Raw genomic sequence first — 19,168 nt, 5'->3', positions numbered from 1 at the left:
ACTTTTTGTAAGAAACTCCCAGAAGCGTATGTGATTCATGTTTAAGTCACCGGTGGATATTAAGGGACATTCAGTGATGGGTGGTGTGTGTGTGTGTGTTGGGGGGTGGCCCTGTACGAGGCTCCAGAGGCATGAAGGTTAGAAGGCTCCACTTCTGGTCTGATGAGAACAGACAAACCGATGATCACCATCCAGTGGGTGCACGGGGTTAGGTGGCCCACAGACAGTGGGGAGAGGAGAGGATTTCAGGGCAGTGACAGGGGTCCTCTGAGGGTCTGGGGAACCCTGGGGTGGATGGAGGAGGGCAGGATGTATGGGCCACACACTCCCCTCCAGGGTGTGAGCTTCACTGGAAAAGACAGGCTGAGCTCTGAGGGTGAGAAGCTGGTATGTATTCCCCCAGCGGACTGAGAACCTTCTCTGCGCCAGACCTGGCTGGGCTGGGGGTGGGGGGCACCTCAGACCTAGACAGAGCCCCAACCCTCTTGAAACAGTGGGCTGTCCAGTGGAAGAGACATGACAAGATAAACATTAATAGCACCCATGCCCCTCTTGCCCTCCCCTCTGCTCCCCCCCACACCCCCCACGACCCCCTCCCCCAGAGCTGAGGTATCCAGGAGCCTGCAGGAGGTATCCTGGGAATCAAGCCCTTGTCCTTGGTCTGGGGAGAGGGCAGTCTCCAGGTCCTTAGCGGGGGTGTGGTCTCTGGAGATGGCATCTTCAGCCTGGGGGTTGGGACTGCACGCCCTCCTCCCTTATCCTTCAGCAGAGCCTTTTAAGGGGGTGACCCTCTGACCTCCAGACTGCTCCCCCTCACCCTGTCCAGCTAGAAGTCCCTAGGGCAGCAGTTTAAAGAAGGAGGGCTCTGGAGGCCTCAGGTTTAGCCGCAGATGGGAGGCCAGGGTTGGGCCTGAAAAGACTCCGGGGTCCCCTGGGCACTCCTGGGGAGCTCAGCCAAGGCCAGGGGGCCTGAGTCAGGTCCATGGGAGCATAGCACCGAGATGCGGGTGCCTGGCCCAGGACGAGGGAGGGGGCGCTGGGCCAAGGGTTCAGCCAAGGGAGCAGGCGGGGCCTTGGGAGTCTAGGGCGCAGGGTGGGGGTGGGAGGGCGAGGGGTCCGGCCGGTGCAGGGGAGGGGGGGCGCCCCCGGGGAGGGGCACGCTATGTCTTTAAGAGCTGCCTGAACGCAGGTTGCAGCTGCCTGGCCAGCCCGAGAGACAGCGGAGATTCATTACCCGCCGACACAATGACCATTGATGGCCCCGTGGCGTTATTCAAATCCAGTACCAATTGCAGCCGAGCCCCTTTCTCCGCGCCAGGCCCGTATTGTTGGAGCGGCCCACTAAAAGCCCGCCCCGGCCCCAAGCCGCCAGAGGCGCCCGCTCGGGTTCAGCCCTGCGCCTCGCCAGCCCGCCGGCTCCCAGCCCGGCTCCCCGGGCGCTGCAGGTGACCCGGCGGCGCATTCCAGCGCTCCCCGCCGCCCCGGCCACCGCCGCCACCGCTACCGCCGGCGCCCCGGCCGCGACTCAGCCACAGGGAAGCCGAGAGCGCCGGAGCCGGTGCGTGCGCGGGGCTGGGCGGGGGCGGGGACCCCACGAGTCCAGCAGCCCGCACCCCGGGCTCGGAAACGCGACCCGGCCTCGGGCCCCTGCTTTCCGGATTCCCGGCGAGCCCGGGGAGCCCGGGCTGGGGGCGGGGAGAGGGGAGCTGGGGTTCCCCGGGCCTGACAGAGGAGATTCCCCCGACTCAGGGCGGCGCAGAGACCCAACGCGGGCTACTCTAGGGACCCCGGGCCGCGATCGAAGGAGACACATGCCAGGGGCGATGGGGATCCCCACTCAGGGTCGGGATCCGCGTGCTTGCTCGTCCACCTTACCGCGGGATGGGCCGCGACCGCTGAGCGTCTGCGAGGTAGTCGGACGCGCAGCTCCGGAGATCTTCTGGTCCGGCGCTTTTAAGGAGCCAAGCGGAACCCCGCACGCAGGAAACCGGGGCCCCGAACTCGGGGGCTTCGCCACTGATTGTCCAAACGCAATTCTTGTACGAGTCTGCGGCCAACCGAGAATTGTGGCTGGACATCTGTGGCTGAGCTCCGGGCGCAACAGGGGCGGAAGCCGCAGGGACCGAGCTCGGCGCGGGCGAGACCCCTCGGGGAGGCGGCTGGCTGGCCCCAGCGCGAGGATCGCGGCCCCAGTCGGGCGCGCAAAGGAGGGACGCCGGTCCCTGCCACCAGCGCCGCCATCCTCATCCTCGTCGTCGTCGTCGTCCTCCTTCTCCTCCTCCTCTGCGGGTGACCAGTCGTGGCTGGCGGGGGCCTCCAGTCGATCGCGTCGTTTTTTCCCTTTTTCAAATTTCGTCCGGGAACGAAGCTGGCACGCCGCGGCGGGGCACGAATGTGGTCCGGGGAGCCCGCCCTCGCCCGAGCCGCAGCAAGTCGGGGCCGAAAGAAGATGCCGGCGGAACGCGCTCGCTAATTCGTTTTGAATTGGTTTTATGCTAGCCCCCACCAATACCCCTCAAACAAAAAAGCCGAAACCAACCCCTAAATCCCAAATAAACCGACCCCTCCCGCCAGCCCCTCCAGACGGACCGATGGGCTGAGCCTCCTCCAGCCGCTGCAGGAGTCAGGAGTCGGAGAAGCGTCGGGAATGATGCGCTCCAGCCGGGCAATCGCCTTGGCTTTGGAAACAACTTGGACAAACGAATCCTTTTCATTAAAGACAAATCTTCGGAGATAGTGGGGTTTACTTATTCGTTTATTTCCTCAAAAGTGGGGGTTCAGGAGTTGCGGCGGGGGGGGCAGCTGGGCGTTGCTGGGGCTGAGCCCAGGTCACCTGTTCCTAACCCCTGTCCCGCTGGGGACTGAAAATGACCCAAAATGCTGCGGAGCAGGGCTGGGGCCAGTTTCAGCGATGGTGCTGGCATCCCTCGTCCCGGAGAACCGGGTTTTCTCAGTGTATCCTCCTGCCCTACTCCTCAGCATTAATTGGGGTGCCCTGGCAGAAGGGATATCCCGAATCTACTCTCCCTCTTCCCAGTGCAGGCGGGAAAGGAATTCTATCGTCCAGTTTCCAGGACTTGGAATCCCAGGCGGGACAATGGGCCACTCCAGTGGGGCTGGAGGCAAGGAGGGACCTCCAGGTTACAGGAATCAGTGAGATGGTAGGGGGCCATTTCAAATCCCTTGCTCTGTTCCCTAACATGGAGACCCTGACCTCAGCACCTAGTTCGCATTGGTCATATAGCCTTTCTAGACGGCACTTGGACCCCAACACTGGCCTTAATTTGCACTCCAGCTCCTACCCATAACCCCAACATGGCTGGCCCCCACCTACACATACCCAGAGGGTCTCTACCTGCAGACTGCTGGAGAGAAGCCCAGAAGCCACGGGTCGTGTGTCCTCTAGGCCTTGAGAATGATGTGCACACACGTCCCCTCACCCCCAACACTGCTGAGACAACCATCTGGCACTTTCAACTCCACAGAAGGAGAGGTGTTCCACCTTAAACTACTGACATTTAATGAAAAGCAATGTTTTGGGTGGGATGAGGTTAATGCCCTAATTTTCTGGTTGTTGTTGTTGAGGTTCTCCCCCCAGTGAAGCTGCTTCTTCAGGTCATGGGAAGGGAGGTTCAGCAGTTTGACAGGCCACCCCCATTCTGGTTTCTGGGGCTGCGGGCTGTGGCTGGTGGGACAAAGCCTGGCCTTGGACAAGTAGAGAAGTGTCCTGGGACCCAGACTGGTCAGCAGGGATGGCCTCCGTCTTCTCCAGACGGGCCCTATCAGACCACTCTCTCCCAGACAGTCTGTGTAGTCTGGGTTTTAACCCCTGCCCTCTTTTTGGGTGAAGGGCAGCTCTGAAAGCCCTAGGCTGAGGGCAGAGAGGTTGGACCAGGGACCATGGCTGGGGGGGGATGGGGGGTGCCACTGGTTTCTAAGGATGAAGCTCCAGGCAAAGCTAGTAAACAACCTCGTATTTTATTTGCCCAAGGCCAGCTGTTGCAGGCACTGAGGCCCCAAGACTTCCAGAAGGGATGGAGGGAGGAGGGGGCCTGCCTACCAGGTGCTGCCTGCCCCCATCCTGCTTCCTACAGGAGGTGGGAATGGAGATAGAGTCTACATTTGTGCCGTCACGTATCACGCCTGCTTTCAGATACTTATAAATATTCAGTTGCTGTTGAGGAGGAAACTGAGGCACTCCGACCCCCAGGCCTCTATGTGCCAGTCCAAGCTTTTTCCTGCTCCTCTCTCTCTCTCCAGAATGAGCTGCAGGCAGCCTTTTGCTGGGGGAGGGTCTTAGAAGCCCATCTGGTGGCCTGTGGGGGGGAAGGCCTGCCAGGGTCAAGGGCTGGGGATGGGGGAGCAGGAGGAGGGGTGTGGTTGGAAGAGCAGCTGCTGGGAGGGGGAGTCAGTACTGAATAGGGGACCCCAGCTGGGGTTCCATAATGATATCAGTGGGGGACAGCCAGAGCCCTCTGCTGTCTAGATGGGGAAACTGAGGCAGAGACGCCTCCCATCTTGGAGAAGGGAGGGGCCTCCTATCAGCTATTCCGGTCCATTCATCTTCTCCGTGAAGACACTACAGCCCAGGAGCTGGAGTGCCTCGTCAGTGGTCACTCGGTGTTTAGACTGAGACACAAGGAGTGGAAGGCAGCTGGGTCACCTGGCCAGGGAGCCCCCTCCTGTTGTGACAAAACAGAGGGGCACCCTCCCCCACCTCAGTTGCTGGGGAGGGAGGCAGAGCTGAGCCTGCCCACCCCCACTCACGTGCCTGAGAAAGGCTCATTTTTAGCACCTGGCCTCTTTTCCCTGCCTGGAGGGAGCTTGGGGGACAGAGCAGGGAAGAAAGCGGCCAAGTGGGACAGGGAGACCTGGAAGCAGGGCCCCAGGGGATGTCTGATCGCGCTCTTCTCCCCACCCCAAGGGAGCCCAGGCACAGAGGGGGGCCCTCAGCCGCCATGCAGCGTGGATATGAAGAGGACGCTGTCCTGGTCCTGCAGCTGGTAGTCGAGCTCACCCTGGTCCAGGGGAGAAAGGAGGAGACCATCAGGGGCTTCACCCCAGCTGTCGGGACGGGAGGAGGGGGCCTGGCTGCTTTGGGAGAGAAGGATAAAATCTACCAGAAAAATGGGTGCCCTGCACATTAACCTGCAAATCTTCAGGAGGGAGGAGAGAGCACCACTGCCCCTGCTACCCATTCCTTCCTCCCTGGGGTGGGAGACTTGAGTGGCCCCAGTTTGGAGGCCAAGTGGAACAGGGGCTAGCCAGCCACCCCCGCTGGGCCTGATGAGATCCCAAGGCTGTGCTGGGGAAGCAGTGAGGGGAAGGACGTCTCCCGAGGTACTGACCAGCAGTTCCCAGTCCGCATCGTTAACCAGCACCAGAATTCCTGGCCGCCTGTGGGAAAGAGGGTGTAAGGAGCAGGGAGCGAAGGGCAGGAGGCGGCGGCAGCAGGGGGGTAGAGAGGCTGAGGCCCCGGGGCTGGAGGACAATGTGGTGGGAGCGTTCCCTCCCAAGATTCTGATTATAAAGCACCCAGGCAGTGAAGGGGACACTGAGTCTAAAGGAAACCAGGCCAGACAGTTGTAGCCTTTGGGATGATAGGAAAAATGGGTACAAATTCCAGCACCACCTCCCGGACCTCAGGCAACTCATCTCCTTTCTCCAAGCATCAGCTTCCTTGTTCAAAAATGGCACAAATGACGCAGCCGTCCTCCTGGTCTGTGCCAGGATGAGCCGGGACGATGCGTGTCAGGCGCCTGCCTGCCTGTGTCTATGCCAGTAACCACGGGCACAGCTTACTTTTCCAGGGGTCTCACATCACTCTCCTGGGCCTCCCACAGGCCCATCCTGGAGAGGAGGCTATCTTGGCTCTTCAGAACCAGGGAAGGCTGCCCGGGGCCTCAAGCACCCACACGCCCGAGAGCAGCCCTGCCTGCTGTCAGATAGGGGAGGCTGACATCTGGACAGGTACCTGCCTGGCCCCTGCTGGCAGCAGCTCAAGGAGCACTACTGTCCTTGGGAAGTGGCCTCCGTGACCGCTGAACCATGACCTGAGCCAGGGCTTGAACAGCAGCCTTAGCCCCCAGGGCCTGCTGGTGACCTCTGCTGCAAGGGGATGACGACTAGGTCCCACACATGCCTTGCCCACCTCTCTTACACATCAGGCCGCCTTCTTGTAGAAGCAGAGTGACTTCTTGGCACATGGAGCGTGGCTCTTTTCCCAGGAGGCCGGGCTAGGTCTGGGACAGGTCCAGAAGCTCTGGGCTAGGGGCAGGGGTGAGCTCACCCTAGTGAGCATGCACGTGCACGTGTGTGTGTGTGTGTGTGTGTGTGTGTGCGCGTGCGCACCTGCCTGTGTACACAGGGGCACAGTGACTCCCTGGAGTTCTAGACCTGTGCCCGCCAGCACGGTATCGATGAGGCACTGATGACGTTTCTAGGGCTCAACAGACTCATGTGCTTAGGAGCTACGACACGGGACAGCACAGAACACCCAACGTTTCCATCACCACAGAAAGTTCTACAGGACAACCACAGTCCCAGATTGTCGAGGGATGAAAGGGTACTTCCTGTATGGAGAGAGTAGCTGAGGCCCAAAGACGGAGGGAGGATAAAGGGGAGAACAGGACCCCGAGAAGGCTGCGGGTGAACCCAAGGACAGGGGCTCAAAGCTCCTTCCCCCGCCCCGCCTGCCCTCCTCAGGGAGGGAAGAAAGGGACTCACACGCTGTCTCCCTGGATGAACAACTCTGGCCGCTCTTTCAGCAAATTCTTCTTGATCCAGACAAGGAGGTTCCGGATGTCCCCTAGAGAGGAAGGCACAGAACAAGTTCTTGTCAACCCCCCACGATTTCCGGCCCTCAGAGCCTTGCCTGGATCAGAAGGAAGTGAACACGGGGCTCAGGGGACCTCTTTAGACCAGGCTCTTGTGGCCCCTGGACTTACAGATTCCCAAGGTGAGGAAGGGGGTTAGGGGGCCGGCGCTCTGCCAGAGAGTCCTTCGGAGCAAGGGGTACCGCTCAAGGCTTAAAGAGGCGAGGGGGCCTCAAGACAGACAGGCTTCTGAAGGGCCCTGAAGGACCCCCTCCACCCTTCTCTGTCCAGCCAGTCCCAGAGGAGGAGGACTCAGCTTTGCTCTCTGAGGGGTCTGCATATATTTCCCTTTGTGAGGGAAGAAAAACAATTGCTGAGCCGATAACATCAGTTAATTTCCTCTGGCAGACGGAGAGAAGGATCCTTCACCAGCCAGAGCCGCTGACACATCGCTGCCCCGCTACCCCCACCTTCACAGAGCCCCCCAGGCTGGGGACCGCCACCCTGAAGAGGCAAGAGCTTCAGGATCGAAAGGGCCTCTCCTGCTCAGCTTGGACACTGAGATCTGTCACTCTGGGGTCCTGGGACAGCCACTGAGCTCTGTGCACACCATGTGGAGGCTGAGAGCCACCTGGCCCTGGATCACCTCTCCTTTCCTAGGAACAGGGTCCCAGGCCACAGCACACTGAAATCTGGCTCCATAAACTTCTCAAAGCCTATGGCTTTCACCTGTCCACTCCCCCAACAGATGGTCTCCTGAGGCTGCAGGAGTTCCTTCTCTCCCCAAGACCATTTGAGGACTGAAGGCCCTGGGGAGACAGCTAGTCTCCGGGAAGTTGGTAGGGCTTGGGGCTAGCCACCTCCATCCTGACTTAGTCACCGAGGGGTCTGCCGTCCTGGACCCACGCCTGAGCAGAGCTCAGGGACGAAGCTGGAGAAGAGTCCAGGCAGCACCTTGGTTTCTCTGTGCAAAGTGACAGCCTTGATCTGCGGGTGAGGGAAAGGCTGCTTGGACAAGAAGCCCCGCTCTGCCCCAGTCTTGGCCCAGCAGCATGTCTCCATCACAGAACGAGCCTCGGGCAGGGTTTTCAGGCATTCTCCCTGACCTGCATGCCACACTCCTGAAGGGCAAGCAGGCTGCACCCAGGATGGACCCGTTCCCTCTGCTCCATGCCAACTTCCGTGGATCGTCCGCCAGCAGAGCACGGGGCCATGGGCAAAGTGTCCAAGACCTGAGGCTGCCGCCTTTCAGTTGTAATTCTTGCTTTTAAACAAAGCAGACTGGCGTCCGCACGGTTCCTAGAGCAGGCAGGGGATGCGGAGTGTAGCCTCCGACTAGCTGCAGTCCATTTGGACTCCCGGCTGGGCTCCCCCCACCCCCCGAGGCCTGGCTCCCGAGGTTCCCCCTAGGCCTCCATCTTGGCCCTGTCTGGTGGGCCGCCAGCCCATACATCTTGCGGCCGCTCGATACAGCCGCTGGGGTCTGACACATCCATCAGCCAGCGTGGCAGGCGGGGCTGTGCCTGTGTGTGTGGAGGAGCTGAGAGGCACTGGGCAGTGCCTGGCCCGAGGTCCACCGGCTGCACCTCCACAGTCCCGGTTGGCCTGTACGGAACCGGGACCCAGTCGGGGCAAGGGCCCAGACTCCCTCCAAGAGGAGGGGGCTTCTGCTCCACTCGAGATAGGCTGGGGGGAGGGGGAGGGCTAGTGGTCATGTCGGGGTCGTCCAAGTGATGGCACCATCATGGAGTCCCAAAGGGGTGGACGGGGGGTGAGTCTGCTGTCGGTTCGGGCTCATTTATCATGATGCTCCTCTTAGCAGAGGTCACTCCCGCCCTCCTCCGTGCCCCCCAGGCCTGCCCACATTCTTGATAGCCTGTTTCCATGGTGAGGTCGCCGTATTGTTCCCCCATGCCTGGATTTGGGGGTGGGGAGAGGTGGGACTCGCTGCTCCCTTCGCGGGGAGGCCTTGCAAGGGCCACTCGGCCTGGCCTGAAACACCCCCCCGGGGACATCTTGCTAGGCTTGCTAAGGCCCAGACAATATGCAAATAGCTCCAAGCCAGATGGTCGGCTTCCAAAGGCGCCCAGGGGAGGAGGACGGGTTAAGCAGAGTCAGGGACTGGTGTCTCTGGGGAATCTCCCGCTCACCTTCCCCCTCCAGGTCCTCCTGCCTTCCCACTTCCACGGAGGGTGGTTTCTTTCCTGGGATCCCATGCAGTCATTCACAAGACAAATATTTATTGAGCAACTGCTACGTGCCAGGTGCTAGGAAGACGGTGGACACAGAGCGCACCCTCAGGGAGTTAACAGGCCAGCAGGGGAGATGGGCACACTGACGGAATTAGTTGCAATAAATGCTATCTTCTTAGTGTGGGGGCAGGAAACCTTTTCTGAGATGTTCCCGTTGATGCTGAGGCCTGAAGGATGAGTAGGGCAGGATGGGGAAGCGCCCCAGGCAGAAGAAGGAACATATACGAAGACCTGAGGCAAGATGGAATTGGCAGGTTCAAGGTGATAGAACAGAGAAGACAAGATCAGCAGGAGAGGAAGCCAGACCATGCAGGGGCCTTGAGATGGTTCTGCTCTGGAAGAGGCCTCTTTCTCCTCGCGAACCCCAGGTGTGCTCCGTGGGTACAGAACCCACGCTGTCAGGGCCTGTGCTCCATGTTTCTCTGGTGACGCGCAGTACCAAGATCAGCTCAAATACACGGCACCACTGTTATGAACCGCAGTGTGTCCTGAGGACCCGGCGGTGGCCCAGACCACACGGCAGAGTCTTGCACACAGAACCTGCCCGAGATGTTTGCTGACATGTGGACAGCTGCAGAGGCGGGAGGAGAGGCTGAGAACGGAGACAGTCCTGGTTCTGAGTTTGAGCCATTACGTCCCGGTCCTATGACCTTGGCTGTGGGGTTCTCCGAGCCTCGGCTTCCTTCCTTGGGAAGTGGGAATGGTAAGAACACCCCATAGGGCTGTCGTGAGGACCGAATGAGACGATGCATGTGAAGCTTCTGGCACATCTGTGCCATGATCGTGCTGTGATCCAGAGGGAAACCCGGTACCCTCTGCCTTCTCCCAACGTCCCGAGCTTCTGCCTGCTCTGCTCAGGCCCCGGCCCCCTGGGGACAGCCTGGCGGGTAGAGTACAATCCAGCACTCATGGGGTAACGCTGGGACTGGCTGGGGCTTTCTGGGGGACCTATGACCTTGCCATCAGAAGCGCGAGAGGCAATGAGGGGATGGGGGGGACTGGGAAGGGTGAGGGGGCCCCAGACACTGGCCTTCCTCCATTTTATTTTATTATTTGTAAAAATCGTTTTGTTTCTTTTTTAAAGTAACCTCTATACCCAATGTGAGCTTGAACTCACGACCACAAGATCAAGAGTTCGATGCTCTGCTGACTGAGCCAGCCAGGTGCCCTCTTCCCTCCAGATGTTCAGAACCCTTGCGTGCTTCCAAGACAACCCAGGTGGAAGGACTCACGTTCTGAGGCTGTGGGGGCCAGGATGCTGGCGCTGGGTGAGCACCTGATACCAGGTCTCCAGTGAGGAAGCCTGGCCCGCACATTCGGGGAAGTGCAGGAGTGGGGGCTGCTGCTCTGGGGCAGGGTGGTTAAGAGTTGGGGTTCTGGAGCTGGGAGACCCTGGGCTGCTGCTAGATGCCCTGGGCAGGAAGTCACCTCGCCTCTCAGTCTCAGTGTCAGCCTCTGACAAATGGGGACAGCAATCCAAACCCCAAAGCACTGCTGTGAGCGTTCAGGCATAAGGTAGCAGCAGGCCCTGGGGAGTGTCCAACACCCAGGACAATGTCTATTTGCCCACAGCGACTCAGGGCTCCTTCTCCTCTTGGCTGCCAGATCCCGTTCCTGCAGGCTGCCGGCAAAGGGGCACCATGCACACGAATCTTAGCGCCTACGAAAGCTCGCCCCAGTGCACTGTCCTTGTCTGGGGACACGGACCATCCACTGTGGCAGGGTCCCTCCACTGGTGTCCACCCTAGCTTCTTGGGCTGAAAGAGAACAATCCCAAGGTCTTATCTGATAATGAACCCCAACTCCAACAGACCCACATCCAGCCTCTCTTTGATCACCTCCAGGAAGAACTTTTCTCCTAACCAGAAATCTGTCTTCCTGACACTCCCCTCAAGAAGCCTGTTGGTCCATGGGGCCCACACCAACAAAAGCAGCCCCTCTTCCCCACGCCACTGAGATCTGGGAGAGCTGGATCCCCTAAGTCTTCTCCTCCATAAGGTTAAACCGCTCCAGTTCCCACCAAGTCCACCAGGCTCCAGGCTCTTCTGGGAGCCCACCCCAGGCCTTAGTTGAAAAGGGAGAAGAAAGAGCAGGGATGGGGGGAGTAAAGGAGAAGAGAGGGTAGAGGGAACATCAGAGGGTCCATTTACAAGTGAATGGGGGTAAGAATGGAGCAGTTTGTGGGCTAAACTGGCCTCAGAAGGAGGTTTACAGATGTGCAGGGGACGCTCCTCATTGTTTAATTAAGCAGAAAGTGGATCTTTTCAAAAGCAATTTTGCACAGGGACTGGGAGGGGTTGGGGGAGAGGAGGGCGGTGGGGAGGGGATCAGCAAACAGGCCCCAGAGCAGAGAAAGGAACAGCTGGCCCCAGAGAGGCTGTGAAATGCATGCTAAGCAGTTTAAAGCGCCAGGAGCTCCCCTCCAGCTCCCTGGCCGGCCACCCTGTAATACAAAGGCAGGGCAGAGGAAGAGGGGCAGGGATAGGTGGGGCCTAGTGTCTTGTCCTGGGGACCAGGGCAGGTAAGGCCCACATGGGGACAGTCTGTCTCCCCTGACATTTTGGGTTTGCTCCAGGCCACTGACCAACCACGGGCTGGGGGCCCTGCGTTGAAGAGACCCTTGATGCATAAAAGCCAGCCCCCAGTGGCCACAGTGTCCCAAACCGATGGCGCTCACCCACCCCTGCCAATCAAGGAGATGGCCTGTTCCACAGAGATGGCTGTTAGTACGGCCCCCTCGATAAGCATACTTCTCACCAACCACACATCCTGATGCCCAGAACTGTGTGCTCAGATCTGGAAGCAACTTTGCCAAACTGTGGATGTCCAGTGGGTAACCAGCTCAATAAAGACTAAATCTAGCCCAACCTCCCACTTCACAGATGGGAAAAAAGAGGCCCACGGAAGTAAATGATCTGCAAACGTGTACTGCCAGGACTCCTCTTGCAGGCTCACCCCCTTTGGCCTTGCCCATTCTCTTTTCCCAAGTTGGCTGGGTTGGAAGCTCTCCCCTGGCCCGGGACCCAGGGCCCTGGAGTCCCCTTGTTTGTGAGACTTGTCACAATCCATAATCTTATGGTTGCTATTTTCTCTGCTGGAGTCTCCAAGACCTGCTTGGCCAAGTGGCAGCCCCTGGGCTGGGAAGGCTGCCAGTCGACAGAGCTGGGCACGGGCTGGGGGGAAGAGTGAGACTCTGCCGGCGGCACCCGCTGGGCTCCTGTGTGCCAGGGTAATGCCTGGCAGCTGCCAGCAGGCTCTGTGGCTGCGGTGTGACCTACGCCTCTGGGCGCAGCAGGGCAAAAATGGGAACCAGGGGTGGAGATCCATAGCCAAAGGCCCAAAGACTGAGTCAAGGGGCCATTTCAGCTTCTCTCCCCTGCTTGCTTTTCTGCCATCCCAGAGAGGGGAGGGTAGGCCCCATCTACCTGCTAAGCAGTGGATGGAGGATGAGAGATCAAATACCCGGGTCTCAGCCCCGCCTCCCTACTTAGACAACTCTGGACAGGTCACCGTCTCTCTCTCTCTCTGAGGTTTGGTTTCCTAATATCTACTGGGGTCCTTACAAAAATCAAAGTAAGTGGCTGTTGAAGGCATGAATGAATGAATGAATGAATGAATGAATGAAAAGTGTAGAAACCAGAACATACACTGCAGGTGTGAGATGGCATGTGACTCAGGGAGTTTGTGGCACCATGCAAGGACTTTGGAGACCCTGAAGTCTGGTTCTAAATCCCAGCTCTGCCATTTAAATAATCATATGGTGTGGACCAAGACCCTTGACATCTCTGAGTTGGGGTTTCCAGTTTTTAAAATCGGAATAATAATGGCAGCTACCACCTAAGAATTTGTGACAATTATTTGCACAACCAACCGGGGTTGTGCCTACCACACCAAACTCAGCCTGTGGTCTTCATCACACTGGCCTTTCTTCAGTACCTGGACCACCCTGAGGCATCTGACCAAGAGGCCCTCACAAGAGCTACCCCCTCCGCCTGGAATGGGCCCCCTGCACCTCTGCTCTCCCTCCCAACTTACCAGGCCGGCTGCTTTTTTACCCTTCAGGCCTTCACCTCAAAGTCATCTCCTTAGAGGCCTCCCCGTCCCACGCGCTCTCCTTCAGAGCACCCGTTTGCTCCCCTCGTGCCGATACCCACCACTGTCCAGTTTACATTAGGTGTTTGCTGGTTTGCTGCCTGCTTCCACTTCCGCTACTCTCCACGTAGGGCAAGAACCGCATCTGTCGTGCTCGCCACCAAACGCCCAGCAACTAGTACAGTGCCTCATACAAAGGAGGCACGAGAACCAGACGAGCCAACCACAACCACAGAGTGAGTACTTCCAGCTCCGGCACAGGGTAACCATTCGGCCAACGGACGAATGAGGGGGACTGGAATCACTAACCCTGTGGACACCCGTGCCACGCCGACGCAGGACAAGTGAATCACAGCTCAGGAGACTTTACTGACTTCCCGGCCAGGTCTTTAAGGCTGCATCTTTGAGAGGCTTCTTCTGAGAGCCCCTTGTTCCCTCCCCAGGCTGTGTGGCTATCTGTCAAACTAAGAAACAGTCACCTTTATCTTCCTGGGTCTTCCCCCCACTGGGGCCGCACACTGTCCCCCAGTCCTGACATTTCACCCCAGCTTCACGGCCACTTCCAGTTCCAGGATGGCAGCGTCCTGTGCTTTGGTGAATGTCCCCTGCCTGGGAATGCAGCACACAGACCCACCCTATGCCACTGTTCTCCAACCTAAGGGAGGGTCACAGCCAGCCTTGGCAGCCGGTGAATTTGGGCAATTGTTTGATTCCCAGCAGATGTGTCCAGTTCCAGAAGAACCCTGTCAGACTTCACGACCATTTCTCAACTGAGCACTTCCATGAACCCCAGTCCCCTGCCTCCTCCTAGGATTAATTCCACCACCCCCCCTGCCCCCGCCGACCCGAAGTAGATGGGCTCCCATTCCTGAGCGCTCTGCTCCTGTGAGGACCCACTGCTAGGGCGGCAGAGCACCTCTGGGGTTGTGATGCCAGGGCCCCTGCCTCAAGCTATACTGGTATTTGTGCAGTTGGATTCCCACAAGTTACCTCTTCTCCCCTCCCCCCAGTGTGAAGGCAGGGACTGGCTCATATTTGCGTGTCTCCTCGGTGCCTGGTACGTGGTTTGCCAGTATGTACTTGTGAGCACGAGGTGCTCAGTATGTACTTGTTAGAGGAAGATGAACGAGTACTTAAATGGACAAACGAAAAAACCCCACTGGTTCCCTTAGTCAACCTCCCCCATCCTTTCTGGCTGGATGCTGTCCGCCTCACCTAAATCCTCGCACCATGTGAGCCCTTCCACACTGCTCCCTTCTTGATGAAGGTGACCCCCTTCACGAGGACCCCTCCCTGCTGCCATCGAGTAACAAGGGAGATGCATGCTACAGCTTTTCGCACACAGGGACTTCCGTCCCTACCTCCCATGCAAGAGCACTAAAGCTCAGAGAGGGGAGGCCCCTGGCCTGAGGTTCTAAGGAGATGCAAACTCCAGTCTGTCTGAATACAGAACCCGCATCTGTAAGGACGAAGCCACGCTACCTCCCTCCTGCCACGCTGGCTCATCGCAGAGAGCATGGGGGGGAAGGGCACTGGGGTGATGTCTCTTCCTTACTCTTCTCCCTCCCACTGGCCAGGGAAATCCTCCCCGGGCCCTCCTGAACAGGGCTGAGTGACCCCTTAGACTCCTGCTCCACGGCCCCCGGAGAGGGGCTCAGAAAGCGCATACTCACAGGGCTCCTCCCGTCCAGGTAAGGTGACCTGATGTTTCTTTATGCCGTCGAAAAGGAGCTCCGCACCGCCTCTGCAAAGGAGAGCCAGAGAAAGAGCCGGGTGAGCTCCTGAGGAAGCTGAGCCGACTGAAAACTGAGGAGGGGGCTGACACTAGAAGCCCAAGATGCACAGACCAAGGCTCAGGGGCAGCTCGAGTACCACCAGTATGTGACTGACTCTCAAACGTGACTCCCTGATGCGGTCAGGTAGGATGTCAATAATCTCTACCGTGACCAGGCACCCACATTGGCAGACTCTCATTTTTACTCCTCTGCTTTCTCAAGAGGCAGATCAGCACGTGGGTTCAGAGCACAAGCCTGGGAGCCCACACTCTCACTCTGCCTGATGCCCAGATCTTGGGCACGTGACTTCATGTTCTCAAGCCTCGATCTCTTTCCATCTACACAAGTGTTGCGACGCCACCATCGGACGCGATGGAGACCCTGTGTGTTGAGGGGTTTCCTCTGGCCAGGGGAGGGTCTGAAATGCCCCTGCTTGTGCCACTCCCTGCTGCCACTCCACCGCCATGCTGGAGGCTGAGACGCCACTGGGTTTAGCAATAACTTTGCCATTTACAAGAACACTCTTCATCTCATTTCATCCACAGGGCATCCCAGGTAAGGAGGAAGGGAGGCAAACATTATTAGTTCCATATGATGGAGAAAACTGAGGCCTAGAGCGGTTAAGTGACTTGCCCAAGGTCACACAGGCAGCGGCTGAAGCAGGATCTAAATTTCAGCTGGTTTCTGCTCAGCCCCGACAACCTTGGCAGAAAGAAAACAAGACTCCCCAAAGGCCAGAAAGCCCCTTGAAGGCAGATCTTGGTTCAATTCTGTGCGGCAACACCTGGCCAAGGGGAAGCTGGGACAGCAGAGATGTGTGGAGCCAAGTCCAGAAGCTGGGGCTTATGATGCAGACACCAGGGCTCTTTCAATGCCCCATAGTGCTTCTTGCTCTGGGTCTCCTGATTCCCATCTCAGACTTCACGTGGATCTTAACTGAGAAGGCCTTAACAGACTTTTGATGGATGTGACACTTCCCACCCCACCACCCTTTCCCAATTTCAGAGAACAGAGATGTCCTGAGACAGTCCACTGGGAGGCAAAGGCAAGGCAAGCATTGTCATGGGGGAAACATGGGGCGACTGTCATCCAAACAAGGTCACGCTTTGTTGATGCAGAAATGTGGAGGGGGAGAGGAGGCCCATCTGTGGCCGCGCGCAGGGCCATTTCAGCTGCAAGCCTGCACAGAGCCTCCATTTATCCCCTTCCAAGAGCCTCGTTCTCTCCTGGGTGGGGGCTGGCACATGCAGCAGCTGGGGTGGGGGAGGGTGACAGGCAAGGGGCTCAGGAGTTGGGGGTCAGAGAAGAGGGGTGGGAACTGGAGGCACTGGGACCCAGGCAAACAACCAAGAGTGGCCAAACCTGGTGGTGCCAGGCTCAGAGGCCAAGGCTGTTTTTCCCCTCGCAAGCAGAGAAAGGGAGAAGCAGCCTTGCTCAGAGTGACCTGTCACCACTGGGTTCACTGGCCCCCCAAGGGAGGGGTTGGCATTTCTACTGCCAGCACATCTGGAGGGGAGGAAGGTGAACGCCCAGCCTCTGGAGAGATTCAGGGAGGCGGGCAAGGGGCCTGTTTTGGTTCCAGCAGAGAACCAAAGACAGACATTCTCATGTCCTACAGGGTCCGACGTTCAAACTCAGTTAAGGAGTTCCATCTGAAGATACTTCATCTTCCCTTCACCCCTAATTCCTGACGGCAGTGTTTGTTGGTACCAGTGGCAAGTACAGACGATCCCCAAACTGCCCTCACTGTTTCTAACTTATCTCCATCAGCTCATCTCATGTATTTTTTGTTTTGTGTATTTATTTCCCTTCTACTGCTAGAGTACAAGCTCTGCCTACAACAGGGTCTGACACACAGCAGGTCCTCAAGAAATATTTGCCAAGTGAATGAAAATGCCCATGTCTCCTTCTCTGACCTCAGTGGCACTACCTCCCTTTGCCAATACCTACCAGTCTCAGGAAGAAGGGAAGGGGTGAGGGAGAGGGAGTCTCACATCTGGGCCCCAGGGACGCACAACACATCTCTACTGCATACTTGAATCTGGTGTGACCTGAGAAAACGCGCTGCTAAGGACAGTTCAGGGGGCAAGACGAAGGACGGCAGAACTGGTTCCTGACAAGAGAGTGAAAGGTATGAGGGGTCTTCTAGAGAGTCTATCAAAGCTGGTGGGACTGACAGGACCACATCTGCTCAGGGGAAAGAGGCAAAACCCTAACTGGACTCTTCAAGGGCCAGAGTGTCACTCAAGGGACAGGAGGGAGAGAATGATGGGCAAGGCGGTTTCTTTGCAAATCGGCTCAGATTCACAGTGGGGGGTGAAGGAAGTCCACTAAGAAACGTAGATAAAGAAAGAGAAGCCAGGGACGAAAACACGCACTGAGACAAAGAGAGAAGGAATCTGGGTTTGGCATACATCTTAGACATTCTTGCTTCCTGAGAAACTGCCATTCTCATGGGACACTGTGGTGGTGAGAGGAGGTGTCAGGAGATGGGGAGACAGGGGAGGAATGTTGTGGGGCTCATTCTTGCTCTTGAGGGTGACGAAGGCTGAACCTAGAGATGTTTCGACTAGAAAAGGGGTAATTAAGTTAGTCCGTCAGCTCAGGAAGGCAGGGACCATATCTTCCTCATAGTAGGACTCCCCACTGGAGCCAGCACGGTACCCGGCAGACAGACATTCCTGATGAACAAATATCATGTCTGACTCAGTAAGAGTGAAAGGTAAGCTGACTGCAGAGAAACCTGAACACCGGCAGTCTGCAGCTTTTCCCTTTTCAGCTCTGCTGAAGCCTGTCAAGACAGCAGGGATCCTCCTAGAACCTCCAAGCTATGGGGGGGTGGGGGGGTGTATAGCTGAGCCAAGGGTCAGTGAAGCAAAATAGTCAGGAGGCCAGACCAGTATCGTTCTAATTGGACCCATGGGGCCAGACAATATTGTCAATTAAAGCGCAGTTAACATTCATGAGACTACCCCCTTATTCTAACGGACAGAAACACTGAACACTGGAGGACACGGACAGAGTTCTATTTATCTTTGTATCCTCAGTGCCTGGCTCACTGCCTGGCACATGATAGGCACTCAATAAATGGCTACTGAATGGACTATCCAATGAAGGGAAAACATGAAAGAAACTGGGGGCATCCAATGGAAGGAAAGGCATTTATGGGTAGAGGTTTTAGATCACCGTTTCAGACTTTCCCTTTCATATAAGCCTTGGCTTGTTTATCTTCACACACCCGCACACACATATCTAGTCCCGGCTTTTCCCATGTGACTCCAAATTATTCCACCCATCCCTTGGGTCTCAGTGTCTTTGCCTTTTCTCCAGCTCTGAAATCACATGACAAACCTGTTTGTAGGGGACAGAAGATAGCGGCTTGAGGAGACTTCCTCCCTGATCTGGGTTTCTTCAGCTATTGGTGTGTGTGCCCCAACCCTGCTCCTCTTGTCTTGTGCATGCTGTCCTGTCAACTTAGTCTCCTCCACTGTGCTATTTATTTATCTCCGTATCTCCACCTGACTCAAGATCTGCAGAAAGCAATCAGCAAGTTTACTGAAGGTCCTGAAAGGGCTTCAGGTCTGTTTAACACTCCCAAATCTTGGGAAAGAGACGGAGTCCCGTCTTGGCTACACATCCCATGAGAAACAAGGCTCCAGGAACCGTGTAAGCGGAAACTGCTGACCGAAGGAAGAAATTTGGAGGTGAAGGGTGGTCCTTGTCGGTTCTAGGAGCTCAGGTGCCAGACGCACGGGCCTGATCGAAAACGGGATTAGCAAGGAGGCCGCTAGCTAACTGTCACGTCTCTTAGGTCCGGCGGGGCACAGGGCACTGAAGACTGCCCAGAGGGCACCTCCACGCCTGGGCTTGCGCCTCTATTCCCGGACATACGGCCTCGTCGCCAAGGGAGACCGAGCCTCTCAGACTCTCCGAGGCGGGTGGCGTAGCTCTGGGAAGGCGCCAGACGCCTCGGCGATTCGGTCGTGTTGGGGCCCAAAGCAGAGGGAGGGGAGTTCCGGGCCCGACGACTTCAATCTATCCCCACGGCGCCCCAGCTCTGTGACTCACCCGAACTCCACCTCCACTGACAAGGGCGCTGCCATGTTGAGGAAGCCGAGCTTACAGGAAATTCCCTACAGCTTCCGGCGTTCCCGCCCCACTTCCGGTCGCCGCGGACGGAAGAGGCGGAACCCAGGGAGCCATCCTCCGCAGCTATTGGAGGAAGGCGGATCGG

The 19,168-nt window shown here is 57.6% G+C and overlaps 1 protein-coding gene across 3 annotated transcripts; it reads right to left on the bottom strand.

Moving 5' to 3' along the window:
• Window positions 1-2,737: 2,737 nt before the first annotated feature.
• On the bottom strand, window positions 2,738-19,092 carry URM1 (ubiquitin related modifier 1). Of its 3 annotated transcripts, none has more exons than XM_048223036.2 (5): window positions 19,003-19,092; window positions 14,833-14,903; window positions 6,727-6,808; window positions 5,349-5,397; window positions 2,738-5,018 (listed from the first exon to the last, which is right to left on the bottom strand). In XM_048223036.2, exons 1-5 carry the CDS (start codon window positions 19,035-19,037, stop codon window positions 4,950-4,952), a joined length of 306 nt encoding a protein of 101 aa, XP_048078993.1. In that variant the 5' UTR covers window positions 19,038-19,092; the 3' UTR covers window positions 2,738-4,949. The 3 variants fall into 3 exon arrangements, with proteins under 3 accessions (XP_048078993.1, XP_057169771.1, XP_057169770.1); XM_057313788.1 differs by having other exon boundaries at window positions 2,738-4,682; XM_057313787.1 differs by having other exon boundaries at window positions 2,738-5,397.
• Window positions 19,093-19,168: the final 76 nt, after the last annotated feature.

The sequence above is a fragment of the Ursus arctos genome, unplaced genomic scaffold (genome assembly GCF_023065955.2).
Source record: "Ursus arctos isolate Adak ecotype North America unplaced genomic scaffold, UrsArc2.0 scaffold_18, whole genome shotgun sequence".
NCBI lineage: Eukaryota > Metazoa > Chordata > Mammalia > Carnivora > Ursidae > Ursus > Ursus arctos.
This window is presented reverse-complemented; position numbering and strand designations above follow the sequence as displayed.

What these genes read in the sequence shown, in the direction of transcription:
- URM1 (XM_057313787.1), bottom strand. Translation starts at nt 19,037, where the DNA reads ATGGCAGCGCCCTTGTCAGTGGAGGTGGAGTTCGG. An exon ending in TCAGTGGAGGTGGAGTTCGG is followed by an intron (nt 14,904 to 19,002) that starts GTGAGTCACAGA and finishes TCTCCTTTGCAG; the next exon opens with AGGCGGTGCGGAGCTCCTTT. An exon ending in TTCATCCAGGGAGACAGCGT is followed by an intron (nt 5,398 to 6,726) that starts GTGAGTCCCTTT and finishes TCTTTCCCACAG; the next exon opens with GCGGCCAGGAATTCTGGTGC.